Here is a 20,476-nt window from a genome sequence, read left to right as displayed (position 1 = left end):
GTTGTACAGGCATTAGGCCATGGTCTAAGGTATGTGTCTGTGTCTAATGTTTTGTCTCATAATGATAAGCCTACTGGAGTTTCAGTAACAACTCATGCGGCCTCAGAAAGTGTGGCCATCATTGGGAGACTAAATATTAGGCACAGAAACATCCCTTAGACCATGACCTAACAACTAAAATCAGCAAGAAACTAAACTTATTGTATTTCCAAGGAGTGACAGACGTCTAGTCAATATTTTTTGGAGGTAGGTTACTTTGATACCTAATGGGTGAACATATTTCATTATAGATTCTGGTTGCCACTTTTTTGAAAATGCTGATCCTGAATGACATCTATGCATGACTAAATAAAAAATATCCAACGAGTTAGGAAATAAAGCTAGAAGCCAGTCACAAAAGATATTACCTTTATTTACAAGTAACATTAAGTTGACACTGAACATTTAAAAAAAGATATTTTTGAAAGGAGGGGGGGGGGGGCTGAGAAATTTATGTTGAATATTAACAGGTATTACTAACAAAAGCTACCATTGAGCAATATTCCTCAAAATGGAGATACAGAAATAAATTAAAAAAAAAAAAACTGATTTAATTCTGATGCTATCTACAACACCGTTTGTTTACGTAACTTCTCATCTGATCAAGTTAGTTGGGTTTTTGCTTATTTTGATGTATTCTGTTTCTTAATGGTCTGACTTCATTAAACCTTAAGCAAATGTGTTTTGGAAACAGTATTTTTTGAGTTGCTTGACCCATAGGAGTGTGTCACTGGGATGCTAAAGAAATTGCATTGGCAGACTCTTTGAAGATAGATGTAAACTATCCTGAGATAGTCTACTAACAAGCTTTCAGAACAGGCTTTAAGTGGTCACTCTAGGAGTGTACTACAATCCCCTTTGTATCACTCACACTGTGAGGACAAGATTAGAATAATTACAGCATGCACAGACGCATTCAAATAATCATTCTTTCCACGCTCCATACATGAATGGAACGGGAAGAAACCCTAATGACTGGTACAATAGGATGTACCATCTGCCATGCATCTCACAGTGGTTAACAAGAATGTTTAGACATTGATGTAGATGTAGAACTGCATGCCAGGCCCAACATACAATTAGAAGAAAGTGGTAAACCTTCCAAAATCACTTTCACATGGGCATGTAGAATCAGGTTATAAAAGCTTAGGACTGAGCGAAAACTGTATTTGCCTCCCTGCTTTACACCGTATTATGAAGCCATGATCAGTGAATTTACGTCTCTTTGACTGCATGTTGGACTGTGCCACAGCCTGTAGAGATCGAAAAATGTATATGGAGGGGACATCTCTTTGTCTGTAAAATTTCACACTTTTCTTTCATTTTCCTAATGCAGAAAATTGCATCTCTCTGAGTGTTGTATTTTGGCTTGTCCACAAATGAAGCTGAAATGAGAGGTGAGTGAGGTTTCTTCCACTGATAGTTTACGTCAATCAAACTTGAAGTAAATTTTGAATGCTATCTATATCAGTGGTTCTCACAACGTTTTTCCTCAGCCCCCCCCCCCAGCCTATTGTTATTAAGAAAAATAGTCATGTTATATTTTTTCCTTATTCTGTTTACTAAACTCAATTTAAAAGGATATTATGCAGCAGAAACCAAAAATGACTCATTATAACAAAAATATGGAACAATTTTTTATCTACCACATTTTCATTTATTCATAAACTATGAAATGAATATTATTGACACTTCAGCAAACAAGAATTACAAGAGAAATAAAAATTTAAATTAAAAAGTTCATAGTGATGGATGAGCTTGCTTTTGAGAATAAGCTTTCTCAAGATGTGGGGGATTAGCAGAAAGAGCCACTGGAAGTTCTTTGTTTACATTTAGCTTTGATTGGTAGTTCGAATTCATAGCTGACAAAACTGAAAATCCAGTCTTGCACAAGTACATTGCTACAAAAGGAATCAGAATCTTTATTGCATTTTGGTTTAGCATTGGGAAGTCCTTTCTAACATGTATCCAAAACACCAACAAAGCCATTTAATTAAATTTACTCTTCAGTGAAGTATCACAAATGAGTTCAATAATTGTTCTTGCTCTTCTATGTTTAGAAATGATGACCCAGGAGCATTTATGAATGGGTTTTTAATCCAATTAAATTTATCAAAATTGTTGCTGAAATATTTCTCAAAGTGAACTTTTAATGTTGCAAGATGATGATGAAAGCAAGCTTTTATCGCCATTGGAAGTATCGGATTATCTGTATCCTCTACCAGTGACATAGTAGGGAACATATCTAGTACGCTAATCTCCATTCGGTTTTTGCGACAGCTCTAATTTCTATTTGAACGCCTTCACCTTTTCATTCCAAGATAGTACAGTTGCCTGATTACCTGGAAGTGAAGTGTTAAGAATATTTGGTTTCTCAAAAATATCAGTGAGGTAAGCCATTTTACATAAAAAATCTCAATTGTTGAAACAGTCAGCCAAAGAGTGGCTTCTCTCCAATAAAAAACAGAATACCTCATTCCTCAGTTCAAACCTTCTTATCAGTGCTTTAGCCCTTGAAAGCCATCGAGCATTACTAAAAAAAGAGCAACTGAATTTGTTCAGCACCAATCTCCTCACATTTATAGATTTTGTCTTAATAATATTAACTGTTTGTATAATGGTTTTGAGGACTTCATGAAGATTTGGACTAAGTTTTTTAGTGGCCACAGTGTCCCAATGTATCATGCAGTGAGTCCATATAGCAGCAGGAGCTACAGCTTTAGCTTTAACTTTGCTGGCAATCCACCATGAATTCTGGACATTGAGCGAACTCCATATGTGCATACTCCAATGCACCTATTTCGTGATATACTGTTTTGATTTAAGAAAGTATTGAGCATGTCAAAAATGTTTCAGCTGTAGCTGTTTTCAGTAACAGCTCACAGAAAATAAATTCCTCTCTAATGTTAAATTCATCAACGAAACAAACATAAGTAGTCAAATGAGCATCTTTATAAATGCCAGTTGCTTCGTCCACTTCAAGTTCAAATAGTTTTGTGCAATTTACAGATTAACTGCTTGAGTAAATCGTCAGAAATGCCTAAAATTCTTCTATGCACTGTGCCATTAGAGACAGGAATACTTTCCAACTGTTGAGCAAATGAATTGCCAAAAATTGTTGATACTATATCAATTGCTGCTGGTAAAACCAGAGTTTTTGCAACTGTATATGGTTTCTTGCATTTAGCAATTCTACGAGAAATTTGGTAAGAGGTTAAAAGGGCTTTAAATGTTACATTTGTCGTTGTGGCAAAGTTCTTCTGGGTAGATAATAAAACATTTAGTTTCCAGACAAAAAATGTTTTGGTTTTTCTGTCAACTCAGGATGTTTGGCTTCAAGATGTCTCTTAACTTGTCAGGTTTCATGCTATCAGCAGCTAAAATAGTTAAACAACTGTACACTGCCAACGCTCTTCTTCATTGATTGCAGTTTTAGTAAAACCTAGCAATAAATAGTTCTCATTATACCTCCTCATTGTTGCCTTTGGGGTATCTCCCTCTCCTCCACCAGTTGACAGACCACTGCTGTCTTGATGTTTGTCACTAATCAGGAACTGCTTCATACTGCAGTCAAGTCTTCCTCGCAAAGTCTTATTATTATAGACTATAATTATAGTCGCCACTATAAGGATGCTTTGAGATACATGAGCCAAACCTTGCACTGCACAGGAGACAAAGGGTGTTCCGCCGACTATTGAAGGAAGCAATGCCACCTAGGAACAAAGCCTACTCAGCTTGTGCGTGCAGGCTTTGTTCCTAGGTGGAAAGAAGTCACCTGAAGCGTGACAATCATTTCAGACAGTGCTGAAAATGTGACAGCGTTTTCATTGTTGTCTACCACTTCTGGCGTTAACACTGGCATTGGGCAAAATTTAAACCAGATCAGTGGCATGTTGTTTGTTAGATGAAAGATAAGGCTAATCCAGTTCACGATGCACAGTCCTAGTTACAGGTCGCCTATCTAATGGGTTTCAGTGGCAACAAATTTGAATTTCAATATTTCATTTAATTGCTAGATTTAAAAATGCTAATCATTAAGAAGTTTAATATTACGTTTAAGGTCCAACACCGTAAGTCTAATATTAGAGTTAGAAATTGTGTCTCTTGAGGGAGTATAGCTCATGGTACACAAATTATCCAGACTATATTCATCCAGTATTTGAGAATGAGAGCAATTAGTAACTTTCAAAAATTTTAAACATAATTTCAAACCTATTTGAAACTTTTGTCACTTACATGCTTACTGTCAAATATTTAAGACATTAACTCATTTATAAAGAAACCAGACATTTGAAGCTGTTTCATTCACAGAGTTTGATTCCTTAAAGAATCAAGAGGTTACTGCTTTATTAATATAACTTAATTTTCAGACTATCTCATCATCCCCCCCCCCCCCAACTCTGTAAAAGTGGAGCTGTCTTTGCGTCCTAACTGGCCTGTGACACACATACAGAAGTGGCCATTTGGCCCCCTTAGTTTTTCAAGCCCTCCAAAAAGCATTGTTGGCTTCAGCCATAATACTACCCTCGTATGTAAGAGTTCTGTAGCCTTATTAACTCATGTGGAGTTCACAGCAGTGCAAATGTTAATTCTTATACGTCTTCACTGCCTTTAGTTTCAATCAACTGAATGATCATAGTTTGTTGGCAATCATTAGAATTTTGCTGCTGGACTTATTTTAGACTTACAGATGGTTTTCCTTACAGATAAGCTGTTTCCTATTATCAAGATATCCAGGAAATACAAATGAAAACTTTTTTATTTGGCTGTTGCCTGATCCCATGATACTCTTTAGTCGGAATTTCAGGGAGTTGACAGCTTTTTTAGTGGTGTCTTGTGTGCAAAACTCATTAACATATTTGAAGACCAATTACTTTCTTAACCAACAACACCCAGAGATTATAACATCCACCTTCAAACATTCTACACTGGAAGAACTGAATTGTTCTCATATTTTCTGACCCATATCCAGATTCCAGGAATTTAAACTGTCACTTGACGTTTGTCATTTGTGGCTGCTTACAGATGGCATAAGCCAGTATGGAATGTATGTACGACAGACAGACAGTAAATAGTGTGGCCATTAAGACTCAAGTTTATAATTAATGAAGGGGATCTTCACGGTGAATCACCGAATACATTTCTTCCATTAATACCATACCCACATTTACAACTGCTCTATAGAACTAGAAAATTTCTGGCCTTTAACTCAGCAAATTAAAGTATACTGTACTTCTGATTTATATATATATATATATATATATATATATATATATATATATATATATATATATATATATATATATTGTTGCGAAAGCTTGAATTCTGTGTGTATGTTTGTGTGTCTATCGACCTGCCAGCACTTTCGTTTGGTAAGTCACATCATCTTTGTTTTATATATATATATATATATATATATATATATATATATATATATATATATGTGTGTGTGTGTGTATTTTTCACAGTTAACATGGCAAAAAGAAATTTTATGAAGATTATTCAAAGCAATATATCTGATACAATTTTTGTACTTCCCTTTCATGTAGTGTGATGCCGAGACCACACATATACCTGAAAGGAATAAGGCTGGCTGCCTTGTCGTAATACTTTTCGATGTAGAGTAAGTCACCTAGTGTGACACTTATACACTAGGGTTTTGTATATCTAATAAGACTGCTACACAGCTGGGGTGTTTGCATGACAGGGTTTTAGTGGAAAATTGCATATTTATTTTAATATTAGATAATTTATTGGTCATACAATGCTTGTTTAAAAAAGTATATAAAATATATTTACATACACTTGATAAATAAATATACTTCACAGCCATAAACACACATTACCACTCAAAGATTAAGAAATTCACAATATGTCAATGCATCATTGTACGTAGCATAAACTCCATAAAAATACTTGTGCATCGAAACATACAGCATAGTGCATTAAATGGTATAGATAAAAGACCACACTCAGGTTGAGAACGTGGCTTGTAAGAATTGTTATTGTCTTTTAGTTTCATGCAGCAACAGCAAATTTTGCTTCCATTGCTTTACAAAGTTGTTACTATAAAAATGTTTCATACTGGAATCTTATTTTTGTTTTGTTGTTTGGCTTACAGGTGCAGTATTCACACAGACATATAGGTGATGGAAAGCGATGGAGCAAACATTAACAGATGGAGAATATTACTTCCTGGTACTGCTGATTACACTTCCTGTCAATTTGTTTTTCTGTCTGTGGGCTTGGCTTGGATGGGAGCTTTTTAAAAATAATTAGGGCTACATTGAAATTAAACTGCTATCATGCCATTCAAATTTTTTCCGATATTACAAGTTCGTCAAGTCCCATATTTCCTCTGTGCTTCCAGACTCTGTATCGTGCCAAGTCTTTCCGTGTAACCATACCAACCACCTGAAATCATTCCATATTAAGTCCAGATAATGGTCCTACTCATTATAGTATCAAATACAGATAATTTTTCAACTTAAATTTATGAACAGATACAACTAATGTGCAAACAAAAGTTTCACTTGTGACCCTAGAAGATGCAGTTTTATATTATATGAAATGTATTACTGTAGTAGAGTAGCATGTGACACACACACACACACACACACACACACACACACACACACACACACACACACACACACACACAGAGAGAGAGAGAGAGAGAGAGAGAGAGAGAGAGAGAGAGAGAGAGAGAGATATCCAACTTAAAACAACAACTTACTTCATTGGCGTCATTAACAACAGGCAAATGTCTGAGCCCCAGAGCACGAAAGAGTCTGAAGACACGAGGGAGTGAAGCTGACTGCAAGAGGTAGAAATTCTGAGTTATACAATTTGTAGCAACTGTTCATATTTGTCATTATTTTATTATGTAGTATGAGATGCACACATTTTAAGAGTTGCTGTACTGTTGCACACAACATAGCAGTAATAGATGGTTATATAAATGATGATGAGCCAAGCAGGTTGACAGAATTGTCAGTAACAGAATTTACACCAGGCTTCCTTTTTTAATTCTCGTTGTTCCAGACGGTTAATGCATAGTGCTTAAGCACGAACAGCAGGTGATTTGAAACTGTACACCACTCGACTAAACAATGAACTGTGGAGCAGAGTCAAATACAGGAAAATGTGTTTTAACCATTTCAAGCTGGGCTCAGGCAATCACAGTACTGCCTGTGACCTACAAGAAAGCTCAACTCATTTGACCCATACTGTATACTTTAATTATACTAGCTCTCCCATTGTTATTAACTATATGAACTACTAACAAAGAACAAATGTTTAAAAATCCTGCAGCTAAACTAGTTTTATTGTTTCTAATTATGTATCCACAAATCGGCTATGGCACAAAAAGCTGTCTTGAAAAACGGGAGTTTGTTAACATCCAATATAAATTGTTGGAAAGTTTTTTCTGAAGGTATTTGTCAGGGGGCGTAGATTTGTATGGATATAAAATGTGGACAACAGACAGGTCAAAAGATAGAAAAGCTTTTGAAATGTGGTGCTACAGAAAAATACTGAAGATTAAATTGGTACATTGAGCAACTGATGAAGAGGTACTGTATTGAACTAGGGAAAAAGAAATTTATGGCACAACTTGACTAAAAGAAGTGATTGACTGTTACGATACACCCTGAGGTAACAGTCTGGTTGTGTGTGGTGGGGGGGGGGGGGGGGGGGAGGTAAAATTGTAGAGGGATGACAACAACAAGCAACTTCAAATGGATGCAGGTTGCAGCAGCTATTCAGAGATAAGGTGACTTGTACAGGATAGAGTAACGGGGGAGCTGCATCACACCATTCTTCTAAGCGAAGAGCACAACTATGGTGTCTAGTAATTAAGTTTATTTAAATATGTTAAAAGCTTTGACAAGCTGGTATATGAATCAACAGGACATTCTAACTGCAAGGAAGTTTTATAATGAAATACTAGTAACAATTTCAGTTTTGTCCAGGTATGTGCAGTCAAGTGTGTTATTTTGCTATCAGAGTGAAGAAGAAATTTTCTTTTCCAAAATATGCTTTAATCTGCAAGAATGATGATGAAAATGGTATGTTAAAAACAGATAGATGCCTAGGATTTTGTGATGTGCAAGCTTCAATGTGCCAGGAAGTCAAACTGTAACCATTGTTGTATAAGGGGCAATTGAATGAAAATGAGACAGATTGGGGGAAAAAAAAGTAAGTAAATTATTTGTTTCAAAAAGTAATCACCATTATTGTTCTTACATTTATCCCACAGTGAGGCAAGACTGTTATTGCCTTCATGGAAAAATGTTTGCAGTTGCCTATGGGACCATAATTGTACCCAGACATGCACTACTTCGTCCACAGCAAATTGGTGGCCATCAGTGTCTTTCCTCAGGCCTCAAAAAATATGAGAATCACGTGGGGGGAGATCTGACTGTATGGGCTTTCCAGTGAAACTTTTTCAGTGAACTGGCTCTGAGCACTATGGGACTTAACTTGTAAGGTCATCAGTCCCCTAGAACTTAGAGCTACTTAAACCTAACTAACCTAAGGACATCACACACATCCATGCCCGAAGCAGGATTCGAACCTGCGACCGTAGCGGTCGCGCTGTTTTCAGTGAACTCTAAACTACCTTGGCAACATGTGGGTGGGCATTATCCTGCAACAAAATGAATGGCGCAAGTTTGTTTAAAGTATGCTGCAGAAGTTTCGCTGGGAAGCCATTACACATCCTCCATACAGTCCTGATCTTCCCCATGCAATTTTGTATTTACTGAGCTCTGGAGAAAGACGTTCATGGCCACTGATTTGCTTAGGACAAAGAGGTGTATGCATGGGTACAATCTTTGTTTCATAGGCAATGGCAAACTTTTTCCATGAAGGTGCTGGCTGTCTTGTCTCAGTGGGATAAATGCATTAACAGCTGTGGCAATTAATTTTGAAATAATAACTAGTTTACTTTTTTCTGTTTGTCTTTTACTTGACTGGTCCTTATATGTAGATACTAATTGTAAAGAGTATTCATCAATGTTAGTAAAAAATGGGAATAATAGTCACAAAAAAAAGTCCTACAAGAAATGTTAACCCACACTTGGTACAATGCAGATTTTGTGGATGAGGAATTGGAGGTCATAAAATCAAGTTACAAGTTTTATCTGAACAATGTAAATGGGATTTGTGAAAACTGACTGGCCAATACTGACCAAGTATCCCCTGCAGTTTTATGAGTAGTGTGGCTGCTCAGTGTTTCAACTAAATGGTTTTTCTGTTTTATAAAGTATTTCAACCTTCTTGTTCACTCATCCCAGTCCCTCTCTCTCCTTTCATGTCATACTCTCTATTTCATATCTTTGAGAAATTTTATAACAAACTAAAGAATGCATATACCACTGATACTGGATGGAAAAACAAACCCATTTTGATTTTTCTGTGAGACTGAAAAATTTAAGTTAAAGATCATATTTCTGTATTTAATAAATGGCTCTTGAGACACTTAATTATAACTGTTCCTGGCTGAAGTTCTAGATTCTTGTCTGCTTTGTTACAGCTCAAGGACTTCAAGAATGCTACTATCACTGTGGAACTTTTCAGAAGCAAGCAGAATACAGCCTCATCTGAATGTGGAATGTGATTCTGAACATGGTTATCTGTCATATCTCTGAATTTACTCTTTTTCAGTTATTTATTATCTGCTATCTGTCCGTCTGTCTACCTATGGCAGAGCTACTTGGTCATGGAACAAGTTAGTAGACAGTATACAAAATGCCAATTAGAAAATTTGTAAAATAAAAGAATTAATAAAAACACAAATTTGAGAAGTATACGAATAAATAATACAAAACAGAGAAACATTCTCAACACTGCAAGGAATTTTTTTGCAGAATAGGAGTGGTGTGTCACAAGGAAACTTTGCAACTTTGATTTAAATACATAGGGTTTATAACTCAGGTCTCTCTTCCCTCCCCTCCCCTCCCCCTCTGTTGGAAGCCTATTAAAAATGAAACTTGCTGAACAATTCATACATTTCTGGACAATGCTCAAGGAAGAGTTACTGAGTGCAAATCTTTTTTCCATCAAATGTTCACTGTGAGGAGGAGTCAATGTTGTTGTTGTTGTTGTTGTTGTTGTGCTCTTCAGTCCTGAGACTGGTTTGATGCAGCTCTCCATGCTACTCTATCCTGTGCAAGGTTCTTCATCTCCCAGTACCTACTGCAACCTACATCCTTCTGAATCTGCTTAGTGTATTCATCTCTTGGTCTCCCTCTACGATTTTTACCCTCCACGCTGCCCTCCAATACTAAATTGGTGATCCCTTGATGCCTCATAACATGTCCTACCAACCGATCCCTTCTTCTGGTCAAGTTGTGCCACAAACTCCTCTTCTCCCCAATCCTATTCAGTACCTCCTCATTAGTTATGTGAACTACCCATCTGATCTTCAGCATTCTTCTGTAGCACCACATTTCGAAAGCTTCTATTCTCTTCTTGTCCAAACTATTTACCGTCCATGTTTCACTTCCATACATGGCTACACTCCATACAAATACTTTCAGAAATGACTTCCTGACACTTAAATCTATACTCGATGTTAACAAATTTCTCTTCTTCAGAAACGATTTCCTTGCCATTGCCAGTCTACATTTTATATCCTCTCTACTTCGACCATCATCAGTTATTTTGCTCCCCAAATAGCAAAACTCCTTTACTACTTTAAGTGTCTCATTTCCTAATATAATACCCTCAACATCACCTGACTTAATTCGACTACATTCCATTATCCTCGTTTTGCTTTTGTTGATGTTCATCTTATATCCTCCCTTCAAGACACCATCCATTCCGTTCAACTGCTCTTCCAAGTCCTTTGCTGTCTCTGACAGAATTACAATGTCATCGGCTAACCTCAAAGTTTTTATTTCTTCTCCATGGACTTTAATACCTACTCCGAATTTTTCTTTTGTTTCCTTCACTGCTTGCTCAATATACAGATTGAATAACATCGGGGAGAGGCTACAACCCTGTCTCACTCCCTTCCCAACCACTGCTTCCCTTTCATGCCCCTCGACTCTTATAACTGCCATCTGGTTTCTGTACAAATTGTAAATAGCCTTTCGCTCCCTGCATTTTACCCCTGCCACCTCTAGAATTTGAAAGAGAGTATTCCAGTCAACATTGTCAAAAGCTTTCTCTAAGTCCACAAATGCTAGAAACGTAGGTTTGCCTTTCCTTAATCTTTCTTCTAAGATAAGTCGTAAGGTCAGTATTGCCTCACGTGTTCCAGTATTTCTACGGAATCCAAACTGATCTTCCCAGAGGTCGGCTTCTACTAGTTTTTCCATTCGTCTGTAAAGAATTCGTGTTAGTATTTTGCAGCTGTGGCTTATTAAACTGATCGTTCGGTAATTCTCACATTTGTCAACACCTGCTTTCTTTGGGATTGGAATTATTATATTCTTCTTGAAGTCTGAGGGTATTTCGCCTGTTTCATACATCTTGCTCACCAGATGGTAGAGTTTTGTCAGGACTGGCTCTCCCAAGGCCGTCAGTAGTTCCAATGGAATGTTGTCTACTCCAGGGGCCTTGTTTCGACTCAGGTCTTTCAGTGCTCTGTCAAACTCTTCATGCAGTATCGTATCTCCCATTTCATCTTCATCTACATCCTCTTCCATTTCCATAATATTGTCCTCAAGTACATCACCCTTGTATAGACCCTCTATATACTCCTTCCACCTTTCTGCTTTACCTTCTTTGCTTAGAACTGGGTTTCCATCTGAACTCTTGATGTTCATACAAGTGGTTCTCTTATCTCCAAAGGTCTCTCTAATTTTCCTGTAGGCAGTATCTATCTTACCCCTAGTGAGATAAGCCTCTACATCCTTACATTTGTCCTCTAGCCATCCCTGCTTAGCCATTTTGCACTTCCTGTCGATCTCATTTTTGAGACATTTGTATTCCTTTTTGCCTGCTTCATTTACTGCATTTTTATATTTTCTCCTTTCATCAATTAAATTCAATATTTCTTCTGTTACCCAAGGATTTCTACTAGCCCTCGTCTTTTTACCTACTTGATCCTCTGCTGCCTTCACTACTTCATCCCTCAAAGCTACCCATTCTTCTTCTACTGTATTTCTTTCCCCCATTCTTGTCAATTGTTCCCTTATGCTCTCCCTGAAACTCTGTACAACCTCTGGTTCTTTTAGTTTATCCAGGTCCCATCTCCTTAAATTCCCACCTTTTTGCAGTTTCTTCAGTTTTAATCTACAGGTCATAACCAATAGATTGTGGTCAGAGTCCACATCTGCCCCTGGAAATGTCTTACAATTTAAAACCTGGTTCCTAAATCTCTGTCTTATCATTATATAATCTATCTGATACCTTTTAGTATCTCCAGGGTTCTTCCATGTATACAACCTTCTATCATGATTCTTAAACCAAGTGTTAGCTATGATTAAGTTGTGCTCTGCACAAAATTCTACCAGGCGGCTTCCTCTTTCATTTCTTAGCCCCAATCCATATTCACCTACTACGTTTCCTTCTCTCCCTTTTCCTTCACTCGAATTCCAGTCACCCATGACTATTAAATTTTCGTCTCCCTTCACTATCTGAATAATTTCTTTTATTTCCTCATACATTTCTTCAATTTCTTCGTCATCTGCAGAGCTAGTTGGCATATAAACTTGTACTACTGTAGTAGGTGTGGGCTTCGTATCTATCTTGGCCACAATAATGTGTTCACTATGCTGTTTGTAGTAGCTTACCCGCATTCCTATTTTCCTATTCATTATTAAACCTACTCCTGCATTACCCCTATTTGACTTTGTGTTTATAACCCTGTAGTCACCTGACCAGAAGTCTTGTTCCTCCTGCCACCGAACTTCACTAATTCCCACTATATCTAACTTTAACCTATCCATTTCCCTTTTCAAATTTTCTAACCTACCTGCCCGGTTAAGGGACCTGACATTCCACGCTCCGATCCGTAGAACGCCAGTTTTCTTTCTCCTGATAACGACATCCTCTTGAGTAGTCCCCACCCGGAGATCCATATGGGGGACTATTTTACCTCCGGAATATTTTACCCAAGAGGACGCCATCATCATTTAATCATACAGTAAAGCTGCATGCCCTCGGGAAAAATTACGGCCGTAGTTTCCCCTTGCTTTCAGCCGTTCACAGTACCAGCACAGCAAGGCCGTTTTGGTTATTGTTACAAGGCCAGATCAGTCAATCATCCAGACTGTTGCCCTTGCAACTACTGAAAAGGCTGCTGCCCCTCTTCAGGAACCACACGTTTGTCTGGCCTCTCAACAGATACCCCTCCGTTGTGGTTGTACCTACGGTACGGCTATCTGTATCGCTGAGGCCCGCAAGCCTCCCCACCAATGGCAAGGTCCATAGTTCATGGGGGGGGGGGGAGTCAATACTGTCAACAAATCCCATCATGAATTATATGTACAAGGACAGCAGAGTCAGAATTCCAAGACACCTCAACAACGGCCTACGCAAAGTTCGCAGACAGACACCCATATCAATCTGGCCACCATTTTCTAAGCTAAGAAAATTCTTGCACATGCACAGAGTTATCCCAAAATATAACTCTTAACAAGGTTATACCGGTAGAGTGTAAAATACAGCAAGCTGAAATTACTCCATCTGCTATGATTAAAACTCCTGATAACTTTTTTCTCTTTCTCTGATCTTTAGTGTAATTTGATACAGTTATCATAAGTGGCATGTATGAGGGGCAGTCGAAAAGTTTCTTACCTGAGACAGTTACCGTAATGTCTCGCACAAACACCACCACCTACTTTTATAGTGACCCTTTGAGGGTGTGCAAATCAAATTTCGTGGCTCCAGCTTCATTAATTTTGCTGCTAAGATGCATTGTACGAGGTGTGGCTGGAAAAAAACCGGACTAGTACTGGTGAAACAATAAAACGAATGCAATAAGGCTGAAAGTCGCGTGGCCTGTCACGTGACTCTCGCTCCGCCTACTGCTCGAGTTTCATCTGCCTCCTGCACTCAGTCTGCCCGTGGCCTCGTATACCATAGTGTACACAAAATGGTGTATATGGAGAGAACCAGGAACCGTGCTGTGATTAAATATCTTCAATTGGAGGGAATGACGCCCACGAAAATTGCAGAGGACATGCAGAATACACTTAAGGACACTGGTTTGTTGTATGCAACAGTGAAAAACTGGGTATCCAACTTCAAACGTGGAAGGAGTGTGGAAGATGCGGCAAGGAGCAGAAGGCCTGTCACCATTGATGAAACAGTGACTGCAATTCATGATATGATTTTGCAGGATCGTCTTTAGTAGTCTTCAACTGGTGTTCTTGGTGTTTTCCGGTGAAATAACTTCAGAAGAAATTTTGCGAACTGCTTTCAGTTTCGTTACTGTCATTAGACGTTTGATTTTCTTTCTGTGTTAGTATTTTGTTATATTCTTCAGCATTCTTCTGTAGCACCACATTTCAAAAGCTTCTATTCCCTTCCTGTCCAAACTATTTACCGTCCATGTTTCACTTCCATACATGGCTATACTTTCAGAAATGACTTCCTGATTTCTGAAATCTGTGGTGCCACACTGAAGATCCACTCATACAACATGGGCAGACACCACAGGGGAACCTCTGTCTGCAGAGTAGACAGGCAAAAAAGCTCCCTGTCATTGTTACCCTCTTGTTTTCAGGAAGACCAGTTCTGTAAAAGAATCATGTTGTGGTGATTTTCTGCCTTCTGATGAATCTTAATTGTGTAATTAGCAGAAAATGTTTACAGCTTACTTTAAAAGATGAATACCTTCTGCTTACACAAGGAGACTATCAACTGTGCTACTAGTGCGGACAGCTCAAGCCACAAGGCAGGCCAGAGTCCAGTAGGCCTGGAACAGATGGACTGATGCATTGGTATTCTAATAGAGTTAAAATCAGTGAATGGAAAAAACTGTTAGAACCTGTCAATCTGCCCCAAGGAGGTGTGGTGTTGCCACATTGCATCACATGCCCTTTGTATGTAAATGTCAATGTGTAAAGGTTCTTGACAGTGACTCCAATAGCAGAGGGTGCTTTCTTGTCAATGTAGGCTTTTAAAATCTGCAGTTAAACAGTGGAAGCACATTTCATGTTTCCAGAACCTGGAAACTCTTATAGGCTATCTGTTCCAAGAATTTGTTTAGGTTCATTGTTAAACATGCCAGTCTGCTGCCTGGGGTTTTTACCAGGTTTCAGAAATGGTAATGTGATACTTTCTGTCTTTTGTATTGAAGAGACTCCCTTTTGCCAGATCCTGTTAATCATCAGGATACTCTGTTTGGTATTCCCAGTAAGGTGATTCAGCATTTGATTGTGCGCGACATCTGTTCCTGGGGAATTATCTTAGCATTGCACTAGTGCAATGTTGAATTCTGAATCTGTAAAAGGGACATAGGATACAACATTTTAAAGTTTGGTGCTGAATACAATCAGAGAAAAAAATTATTTGAGGCCAGCATTCCAGCAATAATGTGTCACCAGTAATTTGGCTACATTGAAAATATCATTGTTAAGAACTTTGTTTAAAATTGCAGGTATTCCAGTCAACAAAGACTGGTTGTTTATGTTTTACAGTTTGACCCACACTTTGCCTTCTATTATACATGTAAAACTGAAGCAACATACGAACAGTCTCACTTCTGCTGTGTGATTAAATAACATGCTTTTACTTGTAGTCATGTGTGTAAAGTATAGACTATTATCAGAGAGGTGACTTGTTTGGCATGACAATGTTCCTTAGATTCCTGATGGCTCAGTTATCTTGACTCCACACGACTAACTCCCATCATGGTATTGCATTACATGGTGTGTGGGTATTCACATTTGTTTTTAGTAAAAGTGTTTTCAGTAAAAGTTATGCCATCAAGGAGATAACGCAGTGATCTGTATATTCAAATGGTCTGAGTAAACACTGTCTAGATCACAATCAGACAACCCCAGATCATTTAAAGATTCTAACTACCATGTACAAAATAACCTCAAATCTCTGATTACAAATGAGTTAATTTCTTAAATATTTGCCTTTAAGAATGTTAAATGAGAAAAACTTTAGGAAAGATTTAGAATAATGCTTAAGGTATGTTGGAAGCCACAAAGTGCTTTAATTGTGAAACAGTGAATGAATATAAACTGGGTAATTTGTACTCCAGTTTAAGCAAAACCTAGTTTTTCATGCATCTCAACATTTATGACATCATATGTCCTCAACTATTCATCATAAAGTGACAGAATTTTGTATGTACCTTCAGTGATATATGTGGAAACTATTTGTGAACAGTTTTGCAAATAGAGTTAGTAGTAAAGAAGAAATAAATTGTCACCCCTGATGCTGACATTTGACAGCATGAACAATGAAAATGTAGTAAGCGTTAAATGTTTTTCCTTTCATCATTTTGTGTAGAGTGTTAGTTTCAAACCTTTTATGAAACTTTTTGTTGCTGTGTGTAAACTATGTTGCTCTCATTTTCTCAAATACTGGATTAATGAAGTCCATTTATTTGTGTACCGTAAGTTATGCTGCCTCGAGACAAACTCACATTCTCTGACTGTAATACCTCTCTTATTGTGTTATACTTTTAACATACCTCTTAATGTGAGTAAATTGTGACAGAATTTTAAATGTGGTCAATAATTGTGTGAAATACTGAATATTGAATTTTTGTTGCCCCTACACTGCATCTGGCATCAGGTTCTGGGATAGCATTTAAGTAATATTAATGTTATTTATTTTTGAAGACCAGTTTTAGCTGTATAGGCCATCTTCAGATCTAGTTGCCTAAAAGCTCTTTACTGCAACTGTTGCACATTAACTTTTTTAGGTAACCACATCTGAAGACAACCTAAACTGGCTGACATTGGTCATTGAAAACAAACAATATTGTGGTCTAGGTTGTGTTAATGTGACTCAGACATTCACTCCCCCCCACACACAAACAAAACAAAAAATCCTCAATATTCTTTCTTGGGATAGTAAAGTAGGGTTAAGGGGAGTGTGTATCCCAACTGGGTTTTTGTAGAGCCACTGCATTCAGTGGGTGTTGAATGTGGTGCCATTAAAATGATTTGGTAATAGTGGACATGTAATTGTATCACAGATGCGATACTAAGCCTGTAGGTGATATGTCGATTGAAGAATATGTGCCAAGGGTGATACTAAAATGTGTTGCGTTTCCTGTTTTCATTAGTCAAAAATTAATTTTTAAAGAGGAACCAGTTGTATAGTTGATGCATACTATTTGTATTCTCACTGTTCCACAGATGATTGTCAGCACTTACGTCACCTAGCTGTATAATAGGAGAGTCGGGGGGGGGGGGGGGTGGGGGGGGATTAAATAGATCTTCGATGTCTTGATAGGCTATATTTCTGTTTGGGAGGGGGCGATTTATAAGTTGCCAATCATCATCAAGTCAGTCACTTCGGTTCTACCAGCTACAGCTTGGAGTGTCATGTTCAGTGATACCTGCTCACTAAAAACACACAATTGAACCAATGTGTAAATGACTAGAATCCTCTGTTAAGTTGACTGTTATTAAAAACATGGTAGTTTTGGATTGCAGGAAGGTTATCTTCCAATAATCCTAATTCTTTTAGTGCATGAAATAAGGTAGATATGAGTGACATCACCTACTCAAGTTCAGTCTGGCACTAATAACAATCATTACAATCTGCTGGTACCACAGGTAGGTGCTAATTTTAACCACTGGAAGATTCATAATTGTGTCAACTGGATGAAAGGCTTTGAGATAGGACAGGCAATTTAATTTTTTAAATTCCTATTTTTTTCCTTTTTAAAAACTAGGCTAGCCTGTGAATGATGAATGTGATGGTCTAGGTAGTTTCTGCACAGCTGTGTTCATATGGGCGCCATGTGGAGTTATGCCACAGTTTCTACTGGCAGCTTCTGTAGTACAGCGAGGTGAGCCAAACATATTATAAATTAAAGTTCCTTGCTGAATTTTTCTTTTTTATGTGAAGGCTAATCTAAGGGGCTGTTGCAGGGACTTTTAATAGTTTTCACTTACTGACAGACTGATTCACAAGGACAGTTTGTTTATATTGGTTTGTTATCAAAATGAAGAATATCAAAAGTCCTTCATGGTCGGTGGATAGTGCCATTTACTTGAGTTGAAGGCTCTCACCATTTCAGCCACACAACTGTAGCCAATTCCACATGGTTTGATAGCCATTGCTCAAACTCCCAGTGTGCCAAAAGGAATAGACTTGTACTCTTTGGTTAACACTTGGGAGGCAACAGCTCAGACATCTGCCGTGCGACCCCTGCTTTCTCAGGAACTGGTCAACAGGGTACATAACCACCACACCATATCAGATAGGCCACCACATTGGCTCTTTGGCAAGAGTAGTTGACCTAGTGAGAATGGTCATTATTTAGATTTTCAAGTCATGAATATTGTGTTATTTAAAATGTCCTTCACCAAATGAGCCACACTATTGAGAAAATCTGGGAATGAGAGATGGAGTAGTCATACTCAGAAGAGGAAACTTGACTTTAATTTGCCAAAAATGGTAATAGAGTGAAGAAAGTAAGAGTATAGATATATATTTTAATGGTTTTTGTGATAATATTTACTATATAAGTGCCTTATTAGTGGTTTCTTCATTCACCTCTGCCTTTCTTGTGTTGTGACCTGATATTTGTGAGTGTTTCGTATCGAGCAACTTAACCTCTTACCCGTGTTTACATTCCGCGCTGACCAGTTGCAGCTGTAGCGGCGTATCGAAAGCTAAGTACTAATTAATTGTTTGTGTATAGTAGTTTATTTAGGAACTTTAGTAGTCTTCAACTGGTGTTCTTGGTGTTTTCCGGTGAAATAATTTCAGAAGAAATTTTGCGAACTGCTTTCAGTTTCGTTACTGTCATTAGACGTTTGATTTTCTTTCTGTGTTAGTATTTTGTTATATTCTCATTTGTTGTTGATTAATACTGTCAATAATAGTAGTTACTTTCCTTGTGGAGCAAGTTTGTGATTATTGTAGTCAGTTTTTAACATCTTCTTATTGTGGTAGCGGAACTTAGATAAAGTTGTTTTCTTGTTTCAATAACTGTAAAATTTTGTCACGAGTGAGAAGTGTGGGCTTTGCCGTAGGTTCGTGAGTGGTGGATTGCGGTGTGAGACTTGTTCGAAGTATTTTCACTGGAGGGAATGCAGTGGGGAAGCCAGTGGGCATTCTGGTGAGATCCTCTCCTGGAACTGCAGGTTATGTAGCAAGAGTAAGTTCATAGAGGAGCAGGAGCGTAAGATCTGTGCCCTTCAGGTGCAGTTGAAAAACGCACAGGAGGAGCTAGATAGGATGAGGAGGGAAAAGGGGGTTGGGGAATGGGAGCTGGCTGTTGGCAAGAGATCTGCTAGGAGGACGAGATTTTCCGGTAGTTTTACTATTGGTGTTTGTAATAGATTTGACTAACTGTCAGAGTCTAGTGGAGAGGAATCTCTAGTAGCTATAGATGTAGGAAGTATGCAGCAGACCTCAGCAGTTACGGTGGCTAGGACAGTTGCAAAGTCTAAGAGAAAGAAGAAGGTTCTGCTGTTAGGTAGTTCTCATGGTAGAGGTGTAGGCCAGCAGTTGCAGGAAGTTTTGGGGAGTGAGTACCAGGTCACCAGCATTGTGAATCCTAATGCAGGATTGGCTCAGGTGACTTAACATAGGGGGATTATGTAGGGATTTTACAAAAGAGGATCAGGTAGTGATTGTGGGTGGGGCTGGTAATAGTATTGATATGGATGGGGAGTATGACATAGATGGTGACCTGGAAAAGATAGCCACTCAGACTGGCAACACGAATGTGCATTTCGTGGAACTGTTTCAGCGTCATGATCGGCCTCATCTTAATACAGCCGTCAGGCGTAATAACATGAGACTTGGGGGTGGGCTAATGACAGAAGGCATGAGTCACATTTCAGTGGTGTCGGTGGAGTCTATCAGCAGGACGGGTTTCACTAGACATGGCCTGCACCTCAACAGGTATGGAAAGGGGAGGTTGGCAAAGCTTATAGGTGACAGCATAGGTGGGGGTGGGGGGATCACTCATGGGAAAATTCCAGTAGTTGTGGGTGTTAGAGCTGTACCTTTTTTAGATTGAAGTCAGCTGACAGGTATTCCTGCTTAAGGGAAGTCTCTCTAACAAAGAAACCACTTTCGACAAAGCTTAGGTATCCGATTAATGAGGGAATTAGTATATTTCATCAAAACATACAAGGCATTAGAGATAAAGTTAGTGAACTACTTATAGATGTTGACTCTGAAATTATTGGTATATCTGAACACTTCTTAAATAAGGAGATAATTCAGAGGCTTCCTTTACCAGGATACAGGTTGGCTGGCAGCTTTTCTAGGAGCTCTTTGCGGTGTGGGGGAGTAGCCATGTATGTGAAAAATGGTATCCCATTTG

At 38.2% G+C, this 20,476-nt stretch overlaps 1 protein-coding gene and 1 long non-coding RNA gene across 3 annotated transcripts in view; one reads left to right on the top strand and one right to left on the bottom strand.

The window, feature by feature from the left end:
- The window catches only part of LOC126236455 (uncharacterized), a 43,891-nt gene extending 34,064 nt beyond the window's left edge, over nt 1–9,827 (top strand). The window contains exons 4-5 of one of the 2 annotated variants that reach the window (XR_007544919.1): nt 6,161–6,237; nt 9,578–9,827. This is a non-coding gene — a long non-coding RNA (uncharacterized LOC126236455). Of the gene's footprint in view, nt 1–6,160; nt 6,351–9,577 lie in introns of those variants that run through there. The other variant, XR_007544918.1, reaches the window with a different exon arrangement.
- The window catches only part of LOC126236453 (H(+)/Cl(-) exchange transporter 7), a 255,269-nt gene continuing 241,108 nt past the window's right edge, over nt 6,316–20,476 (bottom strand). Inside the window, exons 16-17 of the mRNA XM_049945772.1 lie at nt 6,776–6,856; nt 6,316–6,453 (exon numbers count right to left, since the gene is read on the bottom strand). Coding sequence (XP_049801729.1) covers nt 6,352–6,453; nt 6,776–6,856 — 183 coding nt within the window. The 3' untranslated portion in view covers nt 6,316–6,351. The remainder of the gene's footprint in view (nt 6,454–6,775; nt 6,857–20,476) is intronic.

The sequence above is a fragment of the Schistocerca nitens genome, chromosome 2 (genome assembly GCF_023898315.1).
Source record: "Schistocerca nitens isolate TAMUIC-IGC-003100 chromosome 2, iqSchNite1.1, whole genome shotgun sequence".
Classification (NCBI taxonomy): Eukaryota; Metazoa; Arthropoda; class Insecta; order Orthoptera; family Acrididae; genus Schistocerca; species Schistocerca nitens.
The sequence above is the reverse complement of the archived record's forward strand: the minus strand, read 5'-3'. Positions and strand labels throughout refer to the sequence as shown.